The following is an 18,927-nucleotide window of genomic DNA, read 5'->3' as shown; positions in this document are numbered from 1 at the left end:
ATTAGAAAAGAAAAATGCTAAACACAACCGGCAGAGAAATTGCCAGATAAATGTTGCCCATGTGGCATAGAAGAAACGGTGTCATTTATATCCCTACATATGTACCGAACTTTCTCTCCTTGCAGCCCACCCTGCCCTCAGACTCACCACCTCCTCATCCTCTTCTTCTTCATTTTTGTCATCTTCCTCCCTTCTTCTTCCCACAGACCCAAACGAACTTCTTTATGCTGTTTCTTCAGCATCCTTCGGTACTCTCTCCCGAAGTCCTTCATCTTCACATCTTCTCATTCTTCTTCTAACTCGGATTCAGAGCTATGAAGCCAGAAAATCTCTACTGCTCACCAAAAAAATATGCTTTTTTATTTTTTTTTAATTACAGAAGTAGATGGGAGTCAAATGCACGCATTGAGCTCACAGAAGCACAGACCCAATAATAGCCAGAATCCCTAGTCACTAAAATCCTCAAGAATATCCAACTAAAGAAGTTCTACAAAGTCAAAATCTGTTTGAAATGTTATGGACTAATCTGACCCCATCACAACAATACCTAGATGCCCAGATTAGTAATAAAATAAATAAAAAATAAAAACCTCTTAATTCCAAGCATATTTTATTTAGCATGAGAACGATTATTTACCCAAATTTATATTGAAAGCAAAGTTAATGCCAACGTCAAAAATAGAGAAAATTAAGTTCAAAAGCTATTCTAAAGACACCGAAAAGTAGAAAAGCATGTGATATGGAGATGGAGAGGGATGGATTTAGGATATGATATGGAGAGGAAGAGGGAGAAGAAAATAAAATGGAGAGGGAGAGGGAGAGGGCCAAATAGTTAGGACGATGATGGACTTCCAAAAACATGGAACACCGAAACTCAAGATTACTTTTGATCCATAGGACGACAAGCCACATGATGTTGACGTATCATGGTTTTGCATGGGCGGTTGTACCTAGCAAGATTGAACTTACAATAATATTACGAGTAATTTTATATATAACCGTGAAGTACGTTAACACCCGTAATCATTTTGAAAAAGAGTGAGGTTCATTAATAAATTTTTTTTTTTTTTTATATGGATCTCATATTTTATTCATTTTTTTAAAAAAAATTACACAATGATTATACAATTTACGATTGTAAATATATTTCCTCATAATTAATAATTAAGGAATATATCCGTGTCTATAAATTAAGTGAGCCCATGCATGCATTTGATTTCATATAAACACCTACACAACTATCCTTAATTAATAATTGCTCAGAAACAATTAATAATGCCCATCATGATGTCACATTATAGTATAAGAGTAATGTTAGATATAGTTATTGATTATGTAAACGTCGAGCATTTCTTTTGAAAAGAGTTAAGTTTATTATTAAAAAATTAATTTTTTATGTAAATTTTATATTCATTTATTTTCTTTTCAAAAGTTGTACACTAGGATATTTAAGCAATCTATAACTATAAATATTATTTAAAGATTAAATGTTGGATACCGTATCAAGTCAAAAGACTAAAGAGATTAATAATTTAAAAGTGATGCAGAAAACAGTACTACAAACACTCGTTAACTAAAAAAAGAACATTTGAATAGGCAGATTATTAGTGAAAGATTCAGCAATTAAAGCGATAAGTTGTTAAGGGTCCATGGACAGGAAGAGAAAGCGAAGTTATCCTTCTAATTTTACTGATCTCCCGCACCCTCCCTACTATTATAAATTCCCTCCCCATCCTGCACTACAAAACAGTCTTACGTACACTTTTTCTTCTCAGAACATGGAGCGGTCTATTGGATTCAGAGCATCCGATGTAACACGCTCCATCTCTTCTTCTTCTTCCTTCTTTTTTCCGTCAAGAATAAATATTGTTCTATTTGCCATATTACGTGGATCTCTGTATGTATATATATGTATATGTTCTTCATCCGTAGTATCAACTTTTTTTAGGGCTAGATTGATCTTTGGTTTGAATCTCAACGTACATACAGACAGTTTTTGCGCTTCTGTGATATATATGTATATATATATATGGTTCTCTTGGTTTTGTTTATAAGCTTGTTCTAATTTCCTTTTCCATTTGATTAGATGGAATATTATTGAAATAATTTAAGGAATTACGCCTATATTCCACCATTGTCTCGCTCTGGTCATGAGATCAGTGTTTAAAAATGGATGATAGCCTCAGGCCCCCAACAAGTTATAATTTCTATAGAAGATAACTGTTTTTGTGTACTGATTATTAAACGTCCATTATCTCACCTACATGACGGTTATTTTCATATAAAACAACCGTTTTTGGTAGTAAGATTTAATATATATATATATATATATAGGTTTTTAAAATCTCTTACGTACTTCAATGATTGACTTATACAAAAGAATTTAAATTAGTCGATTGGAGAATTGACTTACTTCATTAATTCTTCTTCTGTTTACAGGTTATTCAGACAATCTTAGCTGTTCTTGTGCTGGGAACAGTAAGTTTAACGGTCGTAGAGTGCAAACAAGGTAGCGTTCCGGACGCCTTACACTACAGTGCAATAAATTGTCGAAAGCACAGCGCACTTTTGACGGATTTTGGAGCAGTTGGTGATGGAAAAACATTGAACACTAAGGCTTTTAAGGCTGCAATTGATAGCCTCAGCAAGTATGCACCAGATGGTGGGGCACAGCTTATTGTTCCTCCTGGAAAATGGTTGACTGGGAGCTTTAATCTCACCAGCAGCCATTTCACCCTCTTTCTTCACAAGGATGCGATTATTCTTGCATCTCAGGTACACTTTTAACACGCATCATGATGAACAACGCCATGAAATTAATTATACCGATGTTCGCTAACCCCTGGAACCCATTAAGCAATTAAATTCATTATAAATAAATTTGATACCTTGGATACAGCTCCCTCTTCGTCTCTGTAATTCTACTCTTCCCATACTATCAGTACTACTTATATTAACTACCAAAACCTTGCATGATATGCATTGTAAAATGGACAGGATGAGGCAGAATTTCCACTTGTTTCTACATTGCCTTCTTATGGGATAGGAAGGGATGGAAATGGAGATGGACGGTTCAGCAGCCTCATATTTGGTACAAACCTCACCGACATCGTAATCACCGGTAATTATCGACTAATTACCCGCCCCCCCCCACCGCCCCCATTAATTCTGATTATTACGTGACAAATTAGTATCATTTTGGCCTGACCATGTCTGAGGGACTCATTATTATTGTTATTAGGTAACAATGGCACGATCGATGGCCAGGGTAAAATTTGGTGGGACAAATTTCACCAGGGCCAATTGAATTTCACCCGACCGTACATGATTGAAATTCTGTACTCTGACAATATCCAGATATCCAATCTTACTCTAATCAACTCTCCCTCGTGGTTTGTCCATCCGACTTATAGCAGGTTTGATCACGATCAGCATGCTCCTGATCCTCTACCTCCTTAACTTTATATGTACATATATATATATATATATATATATATATCTTATTGCACAAACATGATCTTTGCATTTCTTACTTGTCTTCATCTTTTGTTTCTGATTTGCAGCAATGTGTTAATCCAAGGGTTGACAATCCTTGCCCCTGTTGACTCTCCTAACACTGACGGGATAGACCCAGGTTTGTTTGCCACTTTCGAGTCACTTGCATTGCTTGCCATTCCTTTGCTCGAGAGAGAATTATATTATAGGTACTTAATAATGATGACCATATAATTTGAGTCGATGTTGTTTCTTCCTTTCCAGATTCATGCACAAATACTCGTATTGAGGACTGCTTCGTAGTCTCAGGGGATGACTGCATTGCAGTGAAAAGTGGTTGGGATCAATATGGCATTAAATTTGGAATGCCCACAAAGCACCTAGTCATTAGAAGGTTTACCTGCATATCCCCCGACAGTGCCACCATTGCTCTTGGCAGTGAAATGTCTGGTGGAATTCAAGATGTTAGGGTAGAAGACGTCACAGCCATTAACACTCAATCGGGTATTAGAATCAAGACTGCTATCGGTAGAGGAGCTTACGTGAAGGATATCTATGCAAGAAGAATGACCTTCACGACAATGAAGTACGTTTTCTATATATCAAGCGCTTATAATCAACACCCCGACACTGGTTTTGACCCAAAAGCTCTTCCGGAGGTTAAAGGAATCAATTACAAAGATGTGGTGGCGACGAATGTTACATATACAGCAAGACTTGAGGGGATTCCCAACGACCATTTTACAGGAATATGCATTTCTAATGCGACTATCTCATTGAGTAAGATGCCAAAGGAATTGCAGTGGAATTGCAGTAATATTGCTGGAGTGACGAGCAATGTGACTCCTAAATCCTGCAATTTGTTGCCCGAAAAGGAAAAAGTTGATTGTGCCTTTCCTGAGGATAGGCTGCCCATTGAGGATGTACATTTGAAGACTTGTTCTACTACCGAAACTGCCTAGGTGTGAGAGATCAAAGTGTAACCTTTTGTTATCTATTTTTAGTTTCTAGATTACAAAAGACTTGCGTGTATAAATCGTGTTTTCTAAAACGAAAAAACACGCAAGATCCTCACATCTATATTTATTTGAATGTAATAAACCAAGAGTCATTCTACATGCAAGTCAATGTGTGGACACCAGTAACAAAGGCAAAAGTTAGTTTGTGAGAGGAGTTTAAAAATTGAAAGTTTAAAATTTTCAATCTGACATGTTATACTAGCAGACAAGTGGGTTTTTTCATTAAATAATGAACAAAAACAAACATAATTCGAACACAAAATGGTTCTAAAAATTTTCAACCGATTTGGTTTGGGAACTTTTTGTTGTCAAGGATGTATCCCATGTAAAAAGTACATATTTTCTCTATACGTAAGCATCCTGCCCTCAGCCCCAACACACCATAAATGGCCTTGCGGCTCCAAAACTGCCTTCATCCCGGCAGTTTCCCATACAAACTTGAAAAGCCGAAGAGCTCTGTCCAACTGCCTCACCCCTCTCTGGACGATCTTCTCCTCTACTGTAGTCAAAATCCTTCCCACGCACAAGCAAAACCTGTCCTCACCAATGCTATAAATTCCACCACATATATCCACTTCGACATCTCTAACATGTCCGCATAGATAATATAACAGAAGTGTGAACAAGCACTTGGATGAATGACCCAGTGTCTTGGAGAGCTTCTTCTGTACTAGACTCTCTTGATGTCGAGCTTCCTTGTACCCTATACTTTTATCAATCAATACATCCTTGATTTGAGAAAGTCCCTCTTTCATGACCTCTAGCTTCACCAGAAGAAAACATAATTCCTTCTCGCTCTTCAAACAATCAATGAGGTCATTGAACATCTCAAGCACGTCTTCCCATTTATGTGAAGCAGAAGAGTCAACAAAAGAGGTGCATGAGGTTTAGCCCACAGCAAAAGAGGGTTACAGAAGGCAACCTGATTAGATTTGAATTTGTTCAGATGATTTGTGAATAGTAAAATAAAATATTATTTAAATATTACTATTATTTTAAAATTTAAAAAAATTGAATTCTTTATTATTTTTTGTGTAAAATTTTGAAAAATTATAATAATAAAATGAGATGAATTGAGGTGAATTTTGAATTTAAACGGAATCTAAATATTCGTGATCTATATTGTGGTGAAGAGCATGCATGATCGACAGTTGTCTTGTTTTTTTATAGAATTTAATTTTTCATTTATGATCGTATTAATTATGATGCAAGCATCCACTTCATTTTCAGACTAATAAATAGTAGTCGTTCTAATTTTCACGGATACGCATGCTGCGTGCAGTGTGCTTCAGTGACGATAATGCAATTGAAGGATGGGCATGCAGATCAAACGTACGGCAATATTAGAAAAGAAAAATGCTAAACACAACCGGCAGAGAAATTGCCAGATAAATGTTGCCCATGTGGCATAGAAGAAACGGTGTCATTTATATCCCTACATATGTACCGAACTTTCTCTCCTTGCAGCCCACCCTGCCCTCAGACTCACCACCTCCTCATCCTCTTCTTCTTCATTTTTGTCATCTTCCTCCCTTCTTCTTCCCACAGACCCAAACGAACTTCTTTATGCTGTTTCTTCAGCATCCTTCGGTACTCTCTCCCGAAGTCCTTCATCTTCACATCTTCTCATTCTTCTTCTAACTCGGATTCAGAGCTATGAAACCAGAAAATCTCTACTGCTCACCAAAAAAATATGCTTTTTTATTTTTTTTTAATTACAGAAGTAGATGGGAGTCAAATGCACGCATTGAGCTCACAGAAGCACAGACCCAATAATAGCCAGAATCCCTAGTCACTAAAATCCTCAAGAATATCCAACTAAAGAAGTTCTACAAAGTCAAAATCTGTTTGAAATGTTATGGACTAATCTGACCCCATCACAACAATACCTAGATGCCCAGATTAGTAATAAAATAAATAAAAAATAAAAACCTCTTAATTCCAAGCATATTTTATTTAGCATGAGAACGATTATTTACCCAAATTTATATAGAAAGCAAAGTTAATGCCAACGTCAAAAATAGAGAAAATTAAGTTCAAAAGCTTTTCTAAAGACACCGAAAAGTAGAAAAGCATGTGATATGGAGATGGAGAGGGATGGATTTAGGATATGATATGGAGAGGAAGAGGGAGAAGAAAATAAAATGGAGAGGGAGAGGGAGAGGGCCAAATAGTTAGGACGATGATGGACTTCCAAAAACATGGAACACCGAAACTCAAGATTACTTTTGATCCATAGGACAACAAGCCACATGATGTTGACGTATCATGGTTTTGCATGGGCGGTTGTACCTAGCAAGATTGAACTTACAATAATATTACGAGTAATTTTATATATAACCGTGAAGTACGTTAACACCCGTAATCATTTTGAAAAAGAGTGAGGTTCATTATTAAAAAAAAAATTTTTTTTTATATGGATCTCATATTTTATTCATTTTTTTAAAAAAAATTACACAATGATTATACAATTTACGATTGTAAATATATTTCCTCATAATTAATAATTAAGGAATATATCCGTGTCTATAAATTAATTGAGCCCATGCATGCGTTTGATTTCATATAAACACCTACACAACTATCCTTAATTAATAATTGCTCAGAAACAATTAATAATGCCCATCATGATGTCACATTATAGTATAAGAGTAATGTTAGATATAGTTATTGATTATGTAAACGTCGAGCATTTCTTTTGGAAAGAGTTAAGTTTATTATTAAAAAATTAATTTTTTATGTAAATTTTATATTCATTTATTTTCTTTTCAAAAGTTGTACACTAGGATATTTAAGCAATCTATAACTATAAATATTATTTAAAGATTAAATGTTGGATACCGTATCAAGTCAAAAGACTAAAGAGATTAATAATTTAAAAGTGATGCAGAAAACAGTACTACAAACACTCGTTAACTAAAAAAAGAACATTTGAATAGGCAGATTATTAGTGAAAGATTCAGCAATTAAAGCGATAAGTTGTTAAGGGTCCATGGACAGGAAGAGAAAGCGAAGTTATCCTTCTAATTTTACTGATCTCCCGCACCCTCCCTACTATTATAAATTCCCTCCCCATCCTGCACTACAAAACAGTCTTACGTACACTTTTTCTTCTCAGAACATGGAGCGGTCTATTGGATTCAGAGCATCCGATGTAACACGCTCCATCTCTTCTTCTTCTTCCTTCTTTTTTCCGTCAAGAATAAATATTGTTCTATTTGCCATATTACGTGGATCTCTGTATGTATATATATGTATATGTTCTTCATCCGTAGTATCAACTTTTTTTAGGGCTAGATTGATCTTTGGTTTGAATCTCAACGTACATACAGACAGTTTTTGCGCTTCTGTGATATATATGTATATATATATATGGTTCTCTTGGTTTTGTTTATAAGCTTGTTCTAATTTCCTTTTCCATTTGATTAGATGGAATATTATTGAAATAATTTAAGGAATTACGCCTATATTCCACCATTGTCTCGCTCTGGTCATGAGATCAGTGTTTAAAAATGGATGATAGCCTCAGTTCCCCAACAAGTTATAATTTCTATAGAAGATAACTGTTTTTGTGTACTGATTATTAAACGTCCATTATCTCACCTACATGACGGTTATTTTCATATAAAACAACCGTTTTTGGTAGTAAGATTTAATATATATATATATAGGTTTTTAAAATCTCTTACGTACTTCAATGATTGACTTATACAAAAGAATTTAAATTAGTCGATTGGAGAATTGACTTACTTCATTAATTCTTCTTCTGTTTACAGGTTATTCAGACAATCTTAGCTGTTCTTGTGCTGGGAACAGTAAGTTTAAGGGTCGTAGAGTGCAAACAAGGTAGCGTTCCGGACGCCTTACACTACAGTGCGATAAATTGTCGAAAGCACAGCGCACTTTTGACGGATTTTGGAGCAGTTGGTGATGGAAAAACATTGAACACTAAGGCTTTTAAGGCTGCAATTGATAGCCTCAGCAAGTATGCATCAGATGGTGGGGCACAGCTTATTGTTCCTCCTGGAAAGTGGTTGACTGGGAGCTTTAATCTCACCAGCAGCCATTTCACCCTCTTTCTTCACAAGGATGCGATTATTCTTGCATCTCAGGTACACTTTTAACACGCATCATGATGAACAACGCCATGAAATTAATTATACCGATGTTGGCTAACCCCTGGAACCCATTAAGCAATTAAATTCATTATAAATAAATTTGATACCTTGGATACAGCTCCCTCTTCGTCTCTGTAATTCTACTCTTCCCATACTATCAGTACTACTTATATTAACTACCAAAACCTTGCATGATATGCATTGTAAAATGGACAGGATGAGGCAGAATTTCCACTTGTTTCTACATTGCCTTCTTATGGGATAGGAAGGGATGGAAATGGAGATGGACGGTTCAGCAGCCTCATATTTGGTACAAACCTCACCGACATCGTAATCACCGGTAATTATCGACTAATTACCCGCCCCCCCCCACCGCCCCCATTAATTCTGATTATTACGTGACAAATTAGTATCATTTTGGCCTGACCATGTCTGAGGGACTCATTATTATTGTTATTAGGTAACAATGGCACGATCGATGGCCAGGGTAAAATTTGGTGGGACAAATTTCACCAGGGCCAATTGAATTTCACCCGACCGTACATGATTGAAATTCTGTACTCTGACAATATCCAGATATCCAATCTTACTCTAATCAACTCTCCCTCGTGGTTTGTCCATCCGACTTATAGCAGGTTTGATCACGATCAGCATGCTCCTGATCCTCTACCTCCTTAACTTTATATGTACATATATATATATATATATATATATATATCTTATTGCACAAACATGATCTTTGCATTTCTTACTTGTCTTCATCTTTTGTTTCTGATTTGCAGCAATGTGTTAATCCAAGGGTTGACAATCCTTGCCCCTGTTGACTCTCCTAACACTGACGGGATAGACCCAGGTTTGTTTGCCACTTTCGAGTCACTTGCATTGCTTGCCATTCCTTTGCTCGAGAGAGAATTATATTATAGGTACTTAATAATGATGACCATATAATTTGAGTCGATGTTGTTTCTTCCTTTCCAGATTCATGCACAAATACTCGTATTGAGGACTGCTTCGTAGTCTCAGGGGATGACTGCATTGCCGTGAAAAGTGGTTGGGATCAATATGGCATTAAATTTGGAATGCCCACAAAGCACCTAATCATTAGAAGGTTTACCTGCATATCCCCCGACAGTGCCACCATTGCTCTTGGCAGTGAAATGTCTGGTGGAATTCAAGATGTTAGGGTAGAAGACGTCACAGCCATTAACACTCAATCGGGTATTAGAATCAAGACTGCTATCGGTAGAGGAGCTTACGTGAAGGATATCTATGCAAGAAGAATGACCTTCACGACAATGAAGTACGTTTTCTATATATCAAGCGCTTATAATCAACACCCTGACACTGGTTTTGACCCAAAAGCTCTTCCGGAGGTTAAAGGAATCAATTACAAAGATGTGGTGGCGACGAATGTTACATATACAGCAAGACTTGAGGGGATTCCCAACGACCATTTTACAGGAATATGCATTTCTAATGCGACTATCTCATTGAGTGAGATGCCAAAGGAATTGCAGTGGAATTGCAGTAATATTGCTGGAGTGACGAGCAATGTGACTCCTAAATCCTGCAATTTGTTGCCCGAAAAGGAAAAAGTTGATTGTGCCTTTCCTGAGGATAGGCTGCCCATTGAGGATGTACATTTGAAGACTTGTTCTACTACCGAAACTGCCTAGGTGTGAGAGATCAAAGTGTAACCTTTTGTTATCTATTTTCAGTTTCTAGATTACTAAAGACTTGCGTGTATAAATCGTGTTTTCTAAAACGAAAAAACACGCAAGATCCTCACATATATATTTATTTGAATGTAATAAACCAAGAGTCATTCTACATGCAAGTCAATGTGTGGACACCGGTAACAAAGGCAAAAGCTAGTTTGTGAGAGGAGTTTAAAAATTGAAAGTTTAAAATTTTCAATCTGACATGTTATACTAGCAGACAAGTGGGTTTTTTCATTAAATAATGAACAAAAACAAACATAATTCGAACACAAAATGGTTCTAAAAATTTTCAACCGATTTGGTTTGGGAACTTTTTGTTGTCAAGGATTTATCCCATGTAAAAAGTACATATTTTCTCTATACGTAAGCATCCTGCCCTCAGCCCCAACACACCATAAATGGCCTTGCGGCTCCAAAACTGCCTTCATCCCGGCAGTTTCCCATACAAACTTGAAAAGTCGAAGAGCTCTGTCCAACTGCCTCACCCCTCTCTGGACGATCTTCTCCTCTACTGTAGTCAAAATCCTTCCCACGCACAAGCAAAACCTGTCCTCACCAATGCTATAAATTCCACCACATATATCCACTTCGACATCTCTAACATATCCGCATAGATAATATAACAGAAGTGTGAACAAGCACTTGGATGAATGACCCAGTGTCTTGGAGAGCTTCTTCTGTACTAGACTCTCTTGATGTCGAGCTTCCTTGTACCCTATACTTTTATCAATCAATACATCCTTGATTTGAGAAAGTCCCTCTTTCATGACCTCTAGCTTCACCAGAAGAAAACATAATTCCTTCTCGCTCTTCAAACAATCAATGAGGTCATTGAACATCTCAAGCACGTCTTCCCATTTATGTGAAGCAGAAGAGTCAACAACTTTTGCAGGCACAAGCCTCATCCATGAAGTGGAGTCATGGTTAGAGGCAACGACTGTGTCAGCCAATAATTTTAGACAGCTAGAAACTATCTGCTGACCCATCTCGGTCCCTTTGCTTGGGCGTCGACAAGTTAATAAATCCAACTCAATTTTCAGTCCATCGAGTATCTCCTCAAGTGCAGCTGTCCATATCCGCTGTTGCGTGACCTGCGGGCATACCGTGAGACGAACGAGCTTCCTTTGCTGCGCGGAAATGTTAAGGAAGTTGCTCACTTTGGTAAGCGAATTCACAATCATGGGCTCTCTTTCACTAGGTGCACTGAAACAAGCAAGTGGTGTGCAGTTGGCACTCGCCACCGAAAAGGCCGTTACGTTTTCCCGAACCACTCGCTGAACTGATGGAGACCCAATAAAGACCCTGGCCATGGACTTGAAAGTTCGCAACCTTTGTTCGATTTGATCATCAGAGACTATCGAATCATTACTTGCGTCAACCAGCCTTCCATCAACCCAATCCACATTTCTCAACGAGTGGCTCAATTTTATTATCTTTGGAAAAGCGTGGTCATACCATTCACGAGGTAAAGGCTCTTGATGGGATACTTCCGAGCAGTGATATAGTAGCGCATTGACATACAAAGCTCCAATTTGCTTGGTTTGTAAAAGCTTTGCACCATGGACAAGCTTCTGTAAATAGTTGTACACCATTATAAGCCAGCGCAGAGTCCTTGGCGTATAGTCAAACAACCTCAAGGATCGAAACCCAAATCCAAGCTCAGGATAAAACTTGTATTTGAACTTTAAACCCTCCCTTGCTATTATGGTATTTATTTGCTAGTTTTGCTACGTAACTTCTACCACACTCCACATTTTATATTTTTTAAAATTTTTTAAATTTTTAATATTTTTAAAAAATAAATTTGTTGAGTTTATTTTTTTTAAATTATTTCAAATTTTCTATTCATTATTCATATAATAAATATTTGATAAAAGAAAAAAATAATAAAAATTAAAAATAATATAGAATGTAGAGTGTTAAGAGATTGTGAAGATTTTTTGTTTATTTGCATTCGATGATCTCGATTGGGCCACCCCTCCCTACAACAACTACACACACACAAAAACAAAAAACAAAAGGGGCCTCAATGTTTATATTTTCGTTCTTTTCTTTGTTTCTACTAATGTATTCTTTTTAAATATCTGAATGACTGAATTCTTCTTTGTTACTTGTTTCAAAAAGGCCCATTCATCCCTCTCTACATCTATAATTTGGTCCAAACACTAGCCCTCCCCATACAAGGAAGGTCGTTTCTTTTCTGAATGGATTTAGATCCCTAGAGTTCCCAACAAGAGAGAGAGAGAGAGATAGACCCATAATAATCAATATAGGTCCTACAACATGTCTTCAATATTTTTAATGCTGCCTGAAAAATTAACTCTAGCAAAATTAAATATTGTGTCTATTTCTCTCACACTCTAAATCTTAGAATTTGGGCCAAAACTTGGATCCAAATCCTTGCTACATGAACCGTTCTATTACAACAGCATAGCAATATTTCCCCCAATGAACTGTGCTTTGACCAAATTTATAAGAGGAATGCCTTTATATCAATTCAAAACTGCAGGGTCTTTAAGAAGAGCATCCCCCCAGGCCCAGCCTCCCAACGTAGCATGTGAAGATCTTCACGGGTGCGCTTGTCTAGGGCTTTGCAAAATGGAATGGCATCCGCAAGCACAGCTGCTCAATAACTCCACTTTTAAATCGTTTCTTTGCTCGATGCAACTTGATTTCATAAAGCTTTGGCCAAAGTTTTCCAGTTACTGCAACCAAACAAAAATAATATATATATATATATATATATATAAAACAAATACCAATGGGTGATTAATTCAGAACCATAATACCAAGACATGCTCAAAATCAAGCCCTAATTAGATGCAGCAATATTCCTTTGAAAGTGCTTGACAACAAAACAATGTCTATCTTAATATCAACACACATTAAGAGATCGAAATGAATGAAAAGCAACTGGATGCTGAAGAGTTTACAATGAGATAAATTAATATAAATTTAAAAGTGGTATTAATCAATAGCAGGAAAAAAAATGATCTTTAGAAGAACGTACTATCTGTTCCAAAACCCTCTTTTTCCCTTACTACCAGCGATCTGACTATAAATAGCCAGTTTGAAACATAATTATTTACGAATGTGCAATCTGGATATATTTGGTCATGAAACATCAAATTTTCAATAAAAATAATAATAATAATAATACAGGACACATGTAAATGATGATAAAGGGTGAATGTAGAAAAGGAATGTCAAATATTGGAGCTTACCAAAAACACGCTTTTCCTCGCTATCCCAGGCTATGCCATTCAAAACGTCAACACCCTAGAGAGACAGCAGATTTTCATATAACTCGATTAGGTTAGGCAGTTGAAAGATACAATGAGTTTTGAAATGACATCTGGTTTTAAGAAAGAACAAGAGGAAACAGAAAAAATACATAAAAGGAAAGACATTTTAGGCAGCTTCTTCCTCTCTCTATAAACTAAAAACAGCCTACATTTTATCACATGCGGTGTAATTCTTTTTTTAACAAAAACAGATCATTTTTTTTTTTCAAATGCTTACATAATTCCCAGCTGCTACCAATTTTTCCCTGCAATGCATAGAAGGGAAGAAAGAGGAAAACTGAGTGCAATTTCAGGAACATAAAATTTAACTTAATTACAATTATCGAGTCAATCAATTAATAGAAAGTAAACCAAATGCATAGAAAAACCTTAAATTTTGAAGGAGAATCCATCCACGCACAGTACCATCCTCAGGCGAGATTCTAGCAATGCAGTCTGTCTACACATAAGCATATAGAGTTAAACAGGTAATCCAAGAAAACAAAACCATTTCAAGCCACAAATCAACTGTTATCTAACAAATATGGATATTATGTAAATCATGGACCATGAAGGCATTGGGATGAGAAGTACTCTGCAAAGAACCACTTTTTTCTCCTTTTATCTACCAGCCTTGAACCTTTGACCATGATGAACATCAAAGTACGCAACTAACTGTACCACCAAGGCAACAAAGAAGACTGATATGCTGATTCCCACTTAATAGGCACAACAATGTCCACTCCTATAAAGCTCCCAAGCCATATGAAAAAATGGTCATGGTCAATTATGTGTAAGGACATACCTGCCAAACATTGGCCCATACTTCTCTGTCAACAAACTCCAGTTCGTTGAGGTTGTGTACTTCATCACCATTATATTTAACAATATCTTTTCTTATGACTGCATAAAAGAAGTTAGAATCCAATTAAGTAATAACAAACATGAGTTTAAACTAGTTAAAATTCAAGAAAAATATACCACCACATTATGGAGGAATAAAAAGTGCATGTAAGGGGGGTGAAAACTGAAGGCTGTGAAAATTTATTGCCACAACTTGAAGCTCAGAATTTCCTAAATGTGATGCACCATGAGTAATGTCAGGAACAACCTCAGATAAATAAATAAATAAATTGCAAAAGAAAATGCACCCACTAGTTATTTTGGAGGGGGAAGGGGGAGTTTGTTATTCTGGGAGAAGGAATGGAATTGTATCAATATGCAATATAAACCTTTCAATGTGTGAGGGTTGATCAGATACAATGTTGAAGTCCCATCAGTTCCAAACAAGACTTCTCCGTCAGTTGCCAGACCCCAACCATCTTGCATTTGATGCGTAAATTTTTCAAACTGCATTCAGCATAAAAACATGAAGCATGTCACAGATTTGGATCATCCATATTGATGGCAGTCCAAAAACATAGTCAAAGAGAACATTTTATTTTATTTTTTTATAAGAGAACATTAAAAGAAAAAAAAAACAATATTTGATCTAAAGAATATATAAAAAAATAAAAGTATACTCTATTTCTAAACAATAAAATATCTATGTCACCACAGAAGGAAATTGAAACATAGAGAAGACATAATTTTTTTCAAGATAGTAAGTTGTGAATCACTGTTAAATCATCCTGGAAACAACCAAAATTATTTCCATTAGCTCCCAGAGAGCACAAAACCTGTCACTCTTATGGAAACTAAATTGATGATGCCACATTGCATTTCCCAACCCTACTGCTTATCCATCAGGTCTTCATTGATCCCCAATACCCATGTTGTGTTCCACATCCAAAATTGAACATTATGAGCTAATCTTCAAATACCAGTGTCTTGAGAATCATATTTTGACAATTGGAATTTCAAGTAGAAGACTATGACCCACACACACAAGTAGATAACTACATCTACTTTTTTTGATAAGTTGATAACTACATATACTACACTAATCTCATATCACAAATCATCAGAACTTTCAGCTTTGCCTTAAACTTCAGAATTAAACCAATTCAGAGTTTTTTTAGGTGGGGTGGGGGTAAGGAGATGGAATTTCTAGATGAAGTTGACAGCCAAACTCTAAACATCTCGAGTCTAGATGGGGCATATTTCTACATAGGTTTTCTTCAACATTTTTGTTTTAAAAATTTTTTAGCTTTTACTGTGATTTATTTCACCTGCTAACAAATATAAGGAAGAAAAAAAAATTACATGAGGAAAAGAGGTGAAGCACAAACTTTGCTCAAATTATTTCGGTCATATATGAAACCAGTATTCTTCAACCACGTTACTTGGAACAGCCTATACAATATAAAAATTACTAGATCAGAATCGTTACTCTTTCAAATGTGGAAAGAACAAAATATGTATAAATCAACAATTTAAAAACTACATGGACAGATACAAGGTAAATGGCGAGGTAAAGGCAAAAACATTTTGGAGGAAAGGCATATATGTTAATTGAATTAACTAAACATGCACAGCAATTATTTTTTGCACATACAGAACCCTGATCAAGTTATTTAGATTTTAGAAATATGAAATACTAACCCTGCTCAAGTTATCAGAAAGATGTGAGCCCCGCAACAAGATAAAAAAGGAAAAGACATGTCACACAAGGGCAGGAAGTCCTTGACGAGCATAAGTCATGCTTATTTGTTCCAAGATTTACCGTCATAGACTTCTTCCAAGTAATCAAACTACTTAAATTTCAAATTAATCAATCCAAACAAACTTAAATCTAGATTTGTTATGACATAAAGTGTGGCAACCAATGAGATAAGGAAGACATGGTAAATCTCATGCATGAAAATGTAGTATTCCCAGGATGGGTGGGTCATGTGCATCTGGTAGGTGCACATCTTTGTTGCAAGTGGTTATATTATAATATGGCATCTCAGGTGCACTTAAGTATCTTAATATGCAAGCTCAAATACAAAGCAACACCTGAGCCAGCACTTTAAATTGTCATAGCACACCATACACAATAATCCCACAAGATGCATCCGAACACTCCTATTACAGCAACAACATGTGCATGAGCCTCTAATAAAGATAAAGATAAGACCCTCAGTACTACCACACCAAATTATCAGAACATAGCCATTTAGGGGGCCAAGCAGAGGAACAGTGGCTGATTGGCAACAAATTATTATACCCGATAATGCTGTCCTGGTACTTAGCACGATGGTCATTAGGTATACAGGAAAATTTCGCTAGAAACTTAGATGGTACTTTGTAGATGAAAGTGCCTCTGAATAAAAATAAAGTAAGAAATACAGAATACCTGAACTTGCTTAACCAACAAGACAGTAAAAACGAAACTATAAGTTTTCCTTTCCCTTACAAACCTTTCACCAAGAAGAGTTAAGCCCTCCCCAAAGTAAGAATAATCCATATTATGAATAGCCTCAACCTGTAGATACCAAAATATAAGGAATTTATAATTGAAATCTCCAGTTAAGTGTTGCAATCTGATTAGTATGGTTACTAAATCAAGTACCAGTAATCTTATCACAACTATAAAATCCTCTATCCTGTAATGCAGCATATTATGATCCACTTTCAAATTAACATATCTTTGTCCTTAAAACGGCAATCAATCGGTCTGGCCAACACAATTTATTTTGAAAGAGTATTCCATTTGCCTTTAACATGGTAATTATTCATGATATAATGGAAAATGAAAAGAACCGGGTATTTAATACAAACCAAAATGGACATGAAAGAAGCCGAAAATTGGTTCGTACCTTCCCAGTCTGAAGAGCTACTTTCCGAACTGATGACTGAAACAATGAGTAAATAAAAGGTCCAGTGAGGAGGTAAATAAGAGCAAAGGATCTTGCAAGATATGTAATTTACTTTGAAGAAAAGAACATGTCTGAATGGAAAAGCTTTAGATGACTATACGTAATACACTTTGGATCTTGTTTACCTGCTAAAAGGCCTGCTAGGTGCACACTCACAAACAATCGATAACAGAATATCATTTTATGATAAAAGTAGAAACACCTCAGCATAAAAAGTAGGACACCTGACATAATAAATACAGTTTATAACTGGAACAGAAATCACCTTTCCATTAAGGCCAGTTGACTCAAATATAGTGCCATTTCCTGCATAAAGAAGCCCCTGAAAACAAAAAGGTATACACATTGTTAACTCTTTTTGCCTGCACAGAAAATAATTTCCCAAATGAACATTTAGGCATTTCATATGGGATGCAAAAATATAAGTAAAATAATCCAAAGAAACTATTATAAGGAAATAGATTCATCTAGATAATAGATATTGCTCGAGGCTCTCAATCCCGAATAATGTGGCATGCTACAACAAAAATAATCACCCGACTGCTAAAAAATTATGGGAATGAGAAGAAAGAAGACGCTTCCACTCTCCCTTAATATAATTAGGGCTGAGCATCCTGGCGGAAAAGAAGTAGCTCCCTTCGAATGCTCGACGAAACTTACATTTGGGAAACATGGAGGTACCTGAGTGAAGGCATCAGGATCGTGAGGAAACTCGTTGACCACCTCGATCGTGTAGATTTTGGGAAAGGAATCATCATGGATGAATTTGGTCCGAATGTTGGACGAAATGCCCAGTAGAACAATAACGGAGAGAAGCAAGAAAAGGGAAAGAAGGATAGAGGATTTATGGAAGTATGAACAAGGGTTAGGGCGGGAGGCCATTGGAGGGGATGGGTTGAGAATCGTTCGCTGTTTATAGTTCCTTTTCTTGCGAATTAGCGATCCACTCGCCATGAAGTAATCCCGGATTGTTTCTGTTCATTGGGAATGGAATCATAACATTGGATCGTGGCTGACGTTGGTTGACTATTCTGTTGGTAGTTGATGACAGTCGTCGTAATATTTTTTTTTTTTAATTTCGAAAAACTTTTGGTAAGAGATTTCATAAAATAATCCTCATACAATCGGCTAAGGTTGCGTTTCGATGTTAAAGTGAGTTGAGTTGAGTTGAGTTGAGATAATAAAATATTGTTAGAATATTATTTATTATTATTATTATTATTTTGAGATTTGAAAAAGTTGAATTGTTTATTATATTTTGTGTTGGGATTTGAAAAAGTTGTAATGATGAGTTGAGATGAGTTGAGAGAAGTTGCGACAACTCAGGGGACGTCACATCAGTCTGTTACGCTCCCGAGTGACCAGAGAAGCTCCACCGAGATAATGCCCCATCTCGGCTTGGGGTCGTGAAACACACGCAGCAGTATCAATATCCAACAGACTTCGTGACATCACCGCACAATTTAATAAAACGATAAATATGCTTT

At 36.2% G+C, this 18,927-nt stretch overlaps 5 protein-coding genes across 5 annotated transcripts; 2 read left to right on the top strand and 3 right to left on the bottom strand.

Annotated features, from left to right (window-relative positions):
• The first annotated feature begins 1,745 nt into the window (after window positions 1–1,745).
• LOC118344260 (probable polygalacturonase) lies at window positions 1,746–4,771 on the top strand. Its single transcript, XM_035684434.1, has 6 exons — window positions 1,746–1,811; window positions 2,440–2,775; window positions 2,998–3,121; window positions 3,242–3,416; window positions 3,564–3,634; window positions 3,760–4,771. The coding sequence occupies exons 1-6, from the start codon at window positions 1,779–1,781 to the stop codon at window positions 4,455–4,457; spliced, it is 1,437 nt and encodes a 478-aa protein (XP_035540327.1). The 5' UTR covers window positions 1,746–1,778; the 3' UTR covers window positions 4,458–4,771.
• Window positions 4,772–4,822: 51 nt separating this feature from the next.
• LOC108982667 lies at window positions 4,823–5,341 on the bottom strand. Its single transcript, XM_035684413.1, has one exon. It carries the CDS (start codon window positions 5,339–5,341, stop codon window positions 4,823–4,825), a length of 519 nt encoding a protein of 172 aa, XP_035540306.1.
• A 2,186-nt stretch (window positions 5,342–7,527) lies between these two features.
• LOC109010872 (probable polygalacturonase) lies at window positions 7,528–10,557 on the top strand. Its single transcript, XM_035684433.1, has 6 exons — window positions 7,528–7,668; window positions 8,291–8,626; window positions 8,849–8,972; window positions 9,093–9,267; window positions 9,415–9,485; window positions 9,611–10,557. Exons 1-6 carry the CDS (start codon window positions 7,636–7,638, stop codon window positions 10,306–10,308), a joined length of 1,437 nt encoding a protein of 478 aa, XP_035540326.1. The 5' UTR covers window positions 7,528–7,635; the 3' UTR covers window positions 10,309–10,557.
• A 116-nt stretch (window positions 10,558–10,673) lies between these two features.
• On the bottom strand, window positions 10,674–11,945 carry LOC118344257. Its single transcript, XM_035684412.1, has one exon. It carries the CDS (start codon window positions 11,943–11,945, stop codon window positions 10,674–10,676), a length of 1,272 nt encoding a protein of 423 aa, XP_035540305.1.
• Window positions 11,946–12,623: 678 nt separating this feature from the next.
• Window positions 12,624–18,460, bottom strand: LOC109010877 (glutaminyl-peptide cyclotransferase-like). The gene is made up of 11 exons (XM_035684822.1): window positions 18,122–18,460; window positions 17,706–17,762; window positions 17,381–17,416; window positions 16,982–17,046; window positions 15,869–15,932; window positions 14,870–14,987; window positions 14,443–14,540; window positions 14,027–14,097; window positions 13,876–13,903; window positions 13,578–13,632; window positions 12,624–13,058 (listed from the first exon to the last, which is right to left on the bottom strand). The coding sequence occupies exons 1-11, from the start codon at window positions 18,392–18,394 to the stop codon at window positions 12,937–12,939; spliced, it is 987 nt and encodes a 328-aa protein (XP_035540715.1). The 5' UTR covers window positions 18,395–18,460; the 3' UTR covers window positions 12,624–12,936.
• Window positions 18,461–18,927: the final 467 nt, after the last annotated feature.

Source organism: Juglans regia, chromosome 13, assembly GCF_001411555.2.
Source record: "Juglans regia cultivar Chandler chromosome 13, Walnut 2.0, whole genome shotgun sequence".
NCBI lineage: Eukaryota > Viridiplantae > Streptophyta > Magnoliopsida > Fagales > Juglandaceae > Juglans > Juglans regia.
The sequence above is the reverse complement of the archived record's forward strand: the minus strand, read 5'-3'. Positions and strand labels throughout refer to the sequence as shown.

Bases quoted from the DNA above. Each gene is read 5' to 3' on its own strand.
- LOC109010872 (XM_035684433.1), top strand. From the start codon at position 7,636: ATGGAGCGGTCTATTGGATTCAGAGCATCCGAT. The intron at 8,627-8,848 runs GTACACTTTTAA...TAAAATGGACAG, and splicing joins CGATTATTCTTGCATCTCAG to GATGAGGCAGAATTTCCACT. The intron at 8,973-9,092 runs GTAATTATCGAC...TATTGTTATTAG, and splicing joins CACCGACATCGTAATCACCG to GTAACAATGGCACGATCGAT.
- LOC109010877 (XM_035684822.1), bottom strand. From the start codon at position 18,394: ATGGCGAGTGGATCGCTAATTCGCAAGAAAAGGAACTATAAACAGCGA. The intron at 17,417-17,705 runs GTGATTTCTGTT...TCATTGTTTCAG, and splicing joins CAACTGGCCTTAATGGAAAG to TCATCAGTTCGGAAAGTAGC. The intron at 14,541-14,869 runs GTTTATATTGCA...TCTTTTATGCAG, and splicing joins CAACCCTCACACATTGAAAG to TCATAAGAAAAGATATTGTT.
- LOC108982667 (XM_035684413.1), bottom strand. From the start codon at position 5,341: ATGTTCAATGACCTCATTGATTGTTTGAAGAGCGAGAAGGAATTATGT.
- LOC118344257 (XM_035684412.1), bottom strand. From the start codon at position 11,945: ATGGTGTACAACTATTTACAGAAGCTTGTCCATGGTGCAAAGCTTTTA.
- LOC118344260 (XM_035684434.1), top strand. From the start codon at position 1,779: ATGGAGCGGTCTATTGGATTCAGAGCATCCGAT. The intron at 1,812-2,439 runs GTAACACGCTCC...TTCTGTTTACAG, and splicing joins TTGGATTCAGAGCATCCGAT to GTTATTCAGACAATCTTAGC. The intron at 3,635-3,759 runs GTTTGTTTGCCA...CTTCCTTTCCAG, and splicing joins CACTGACGGGATAGACCCAG to ATTCATGCACAAATACTCGT.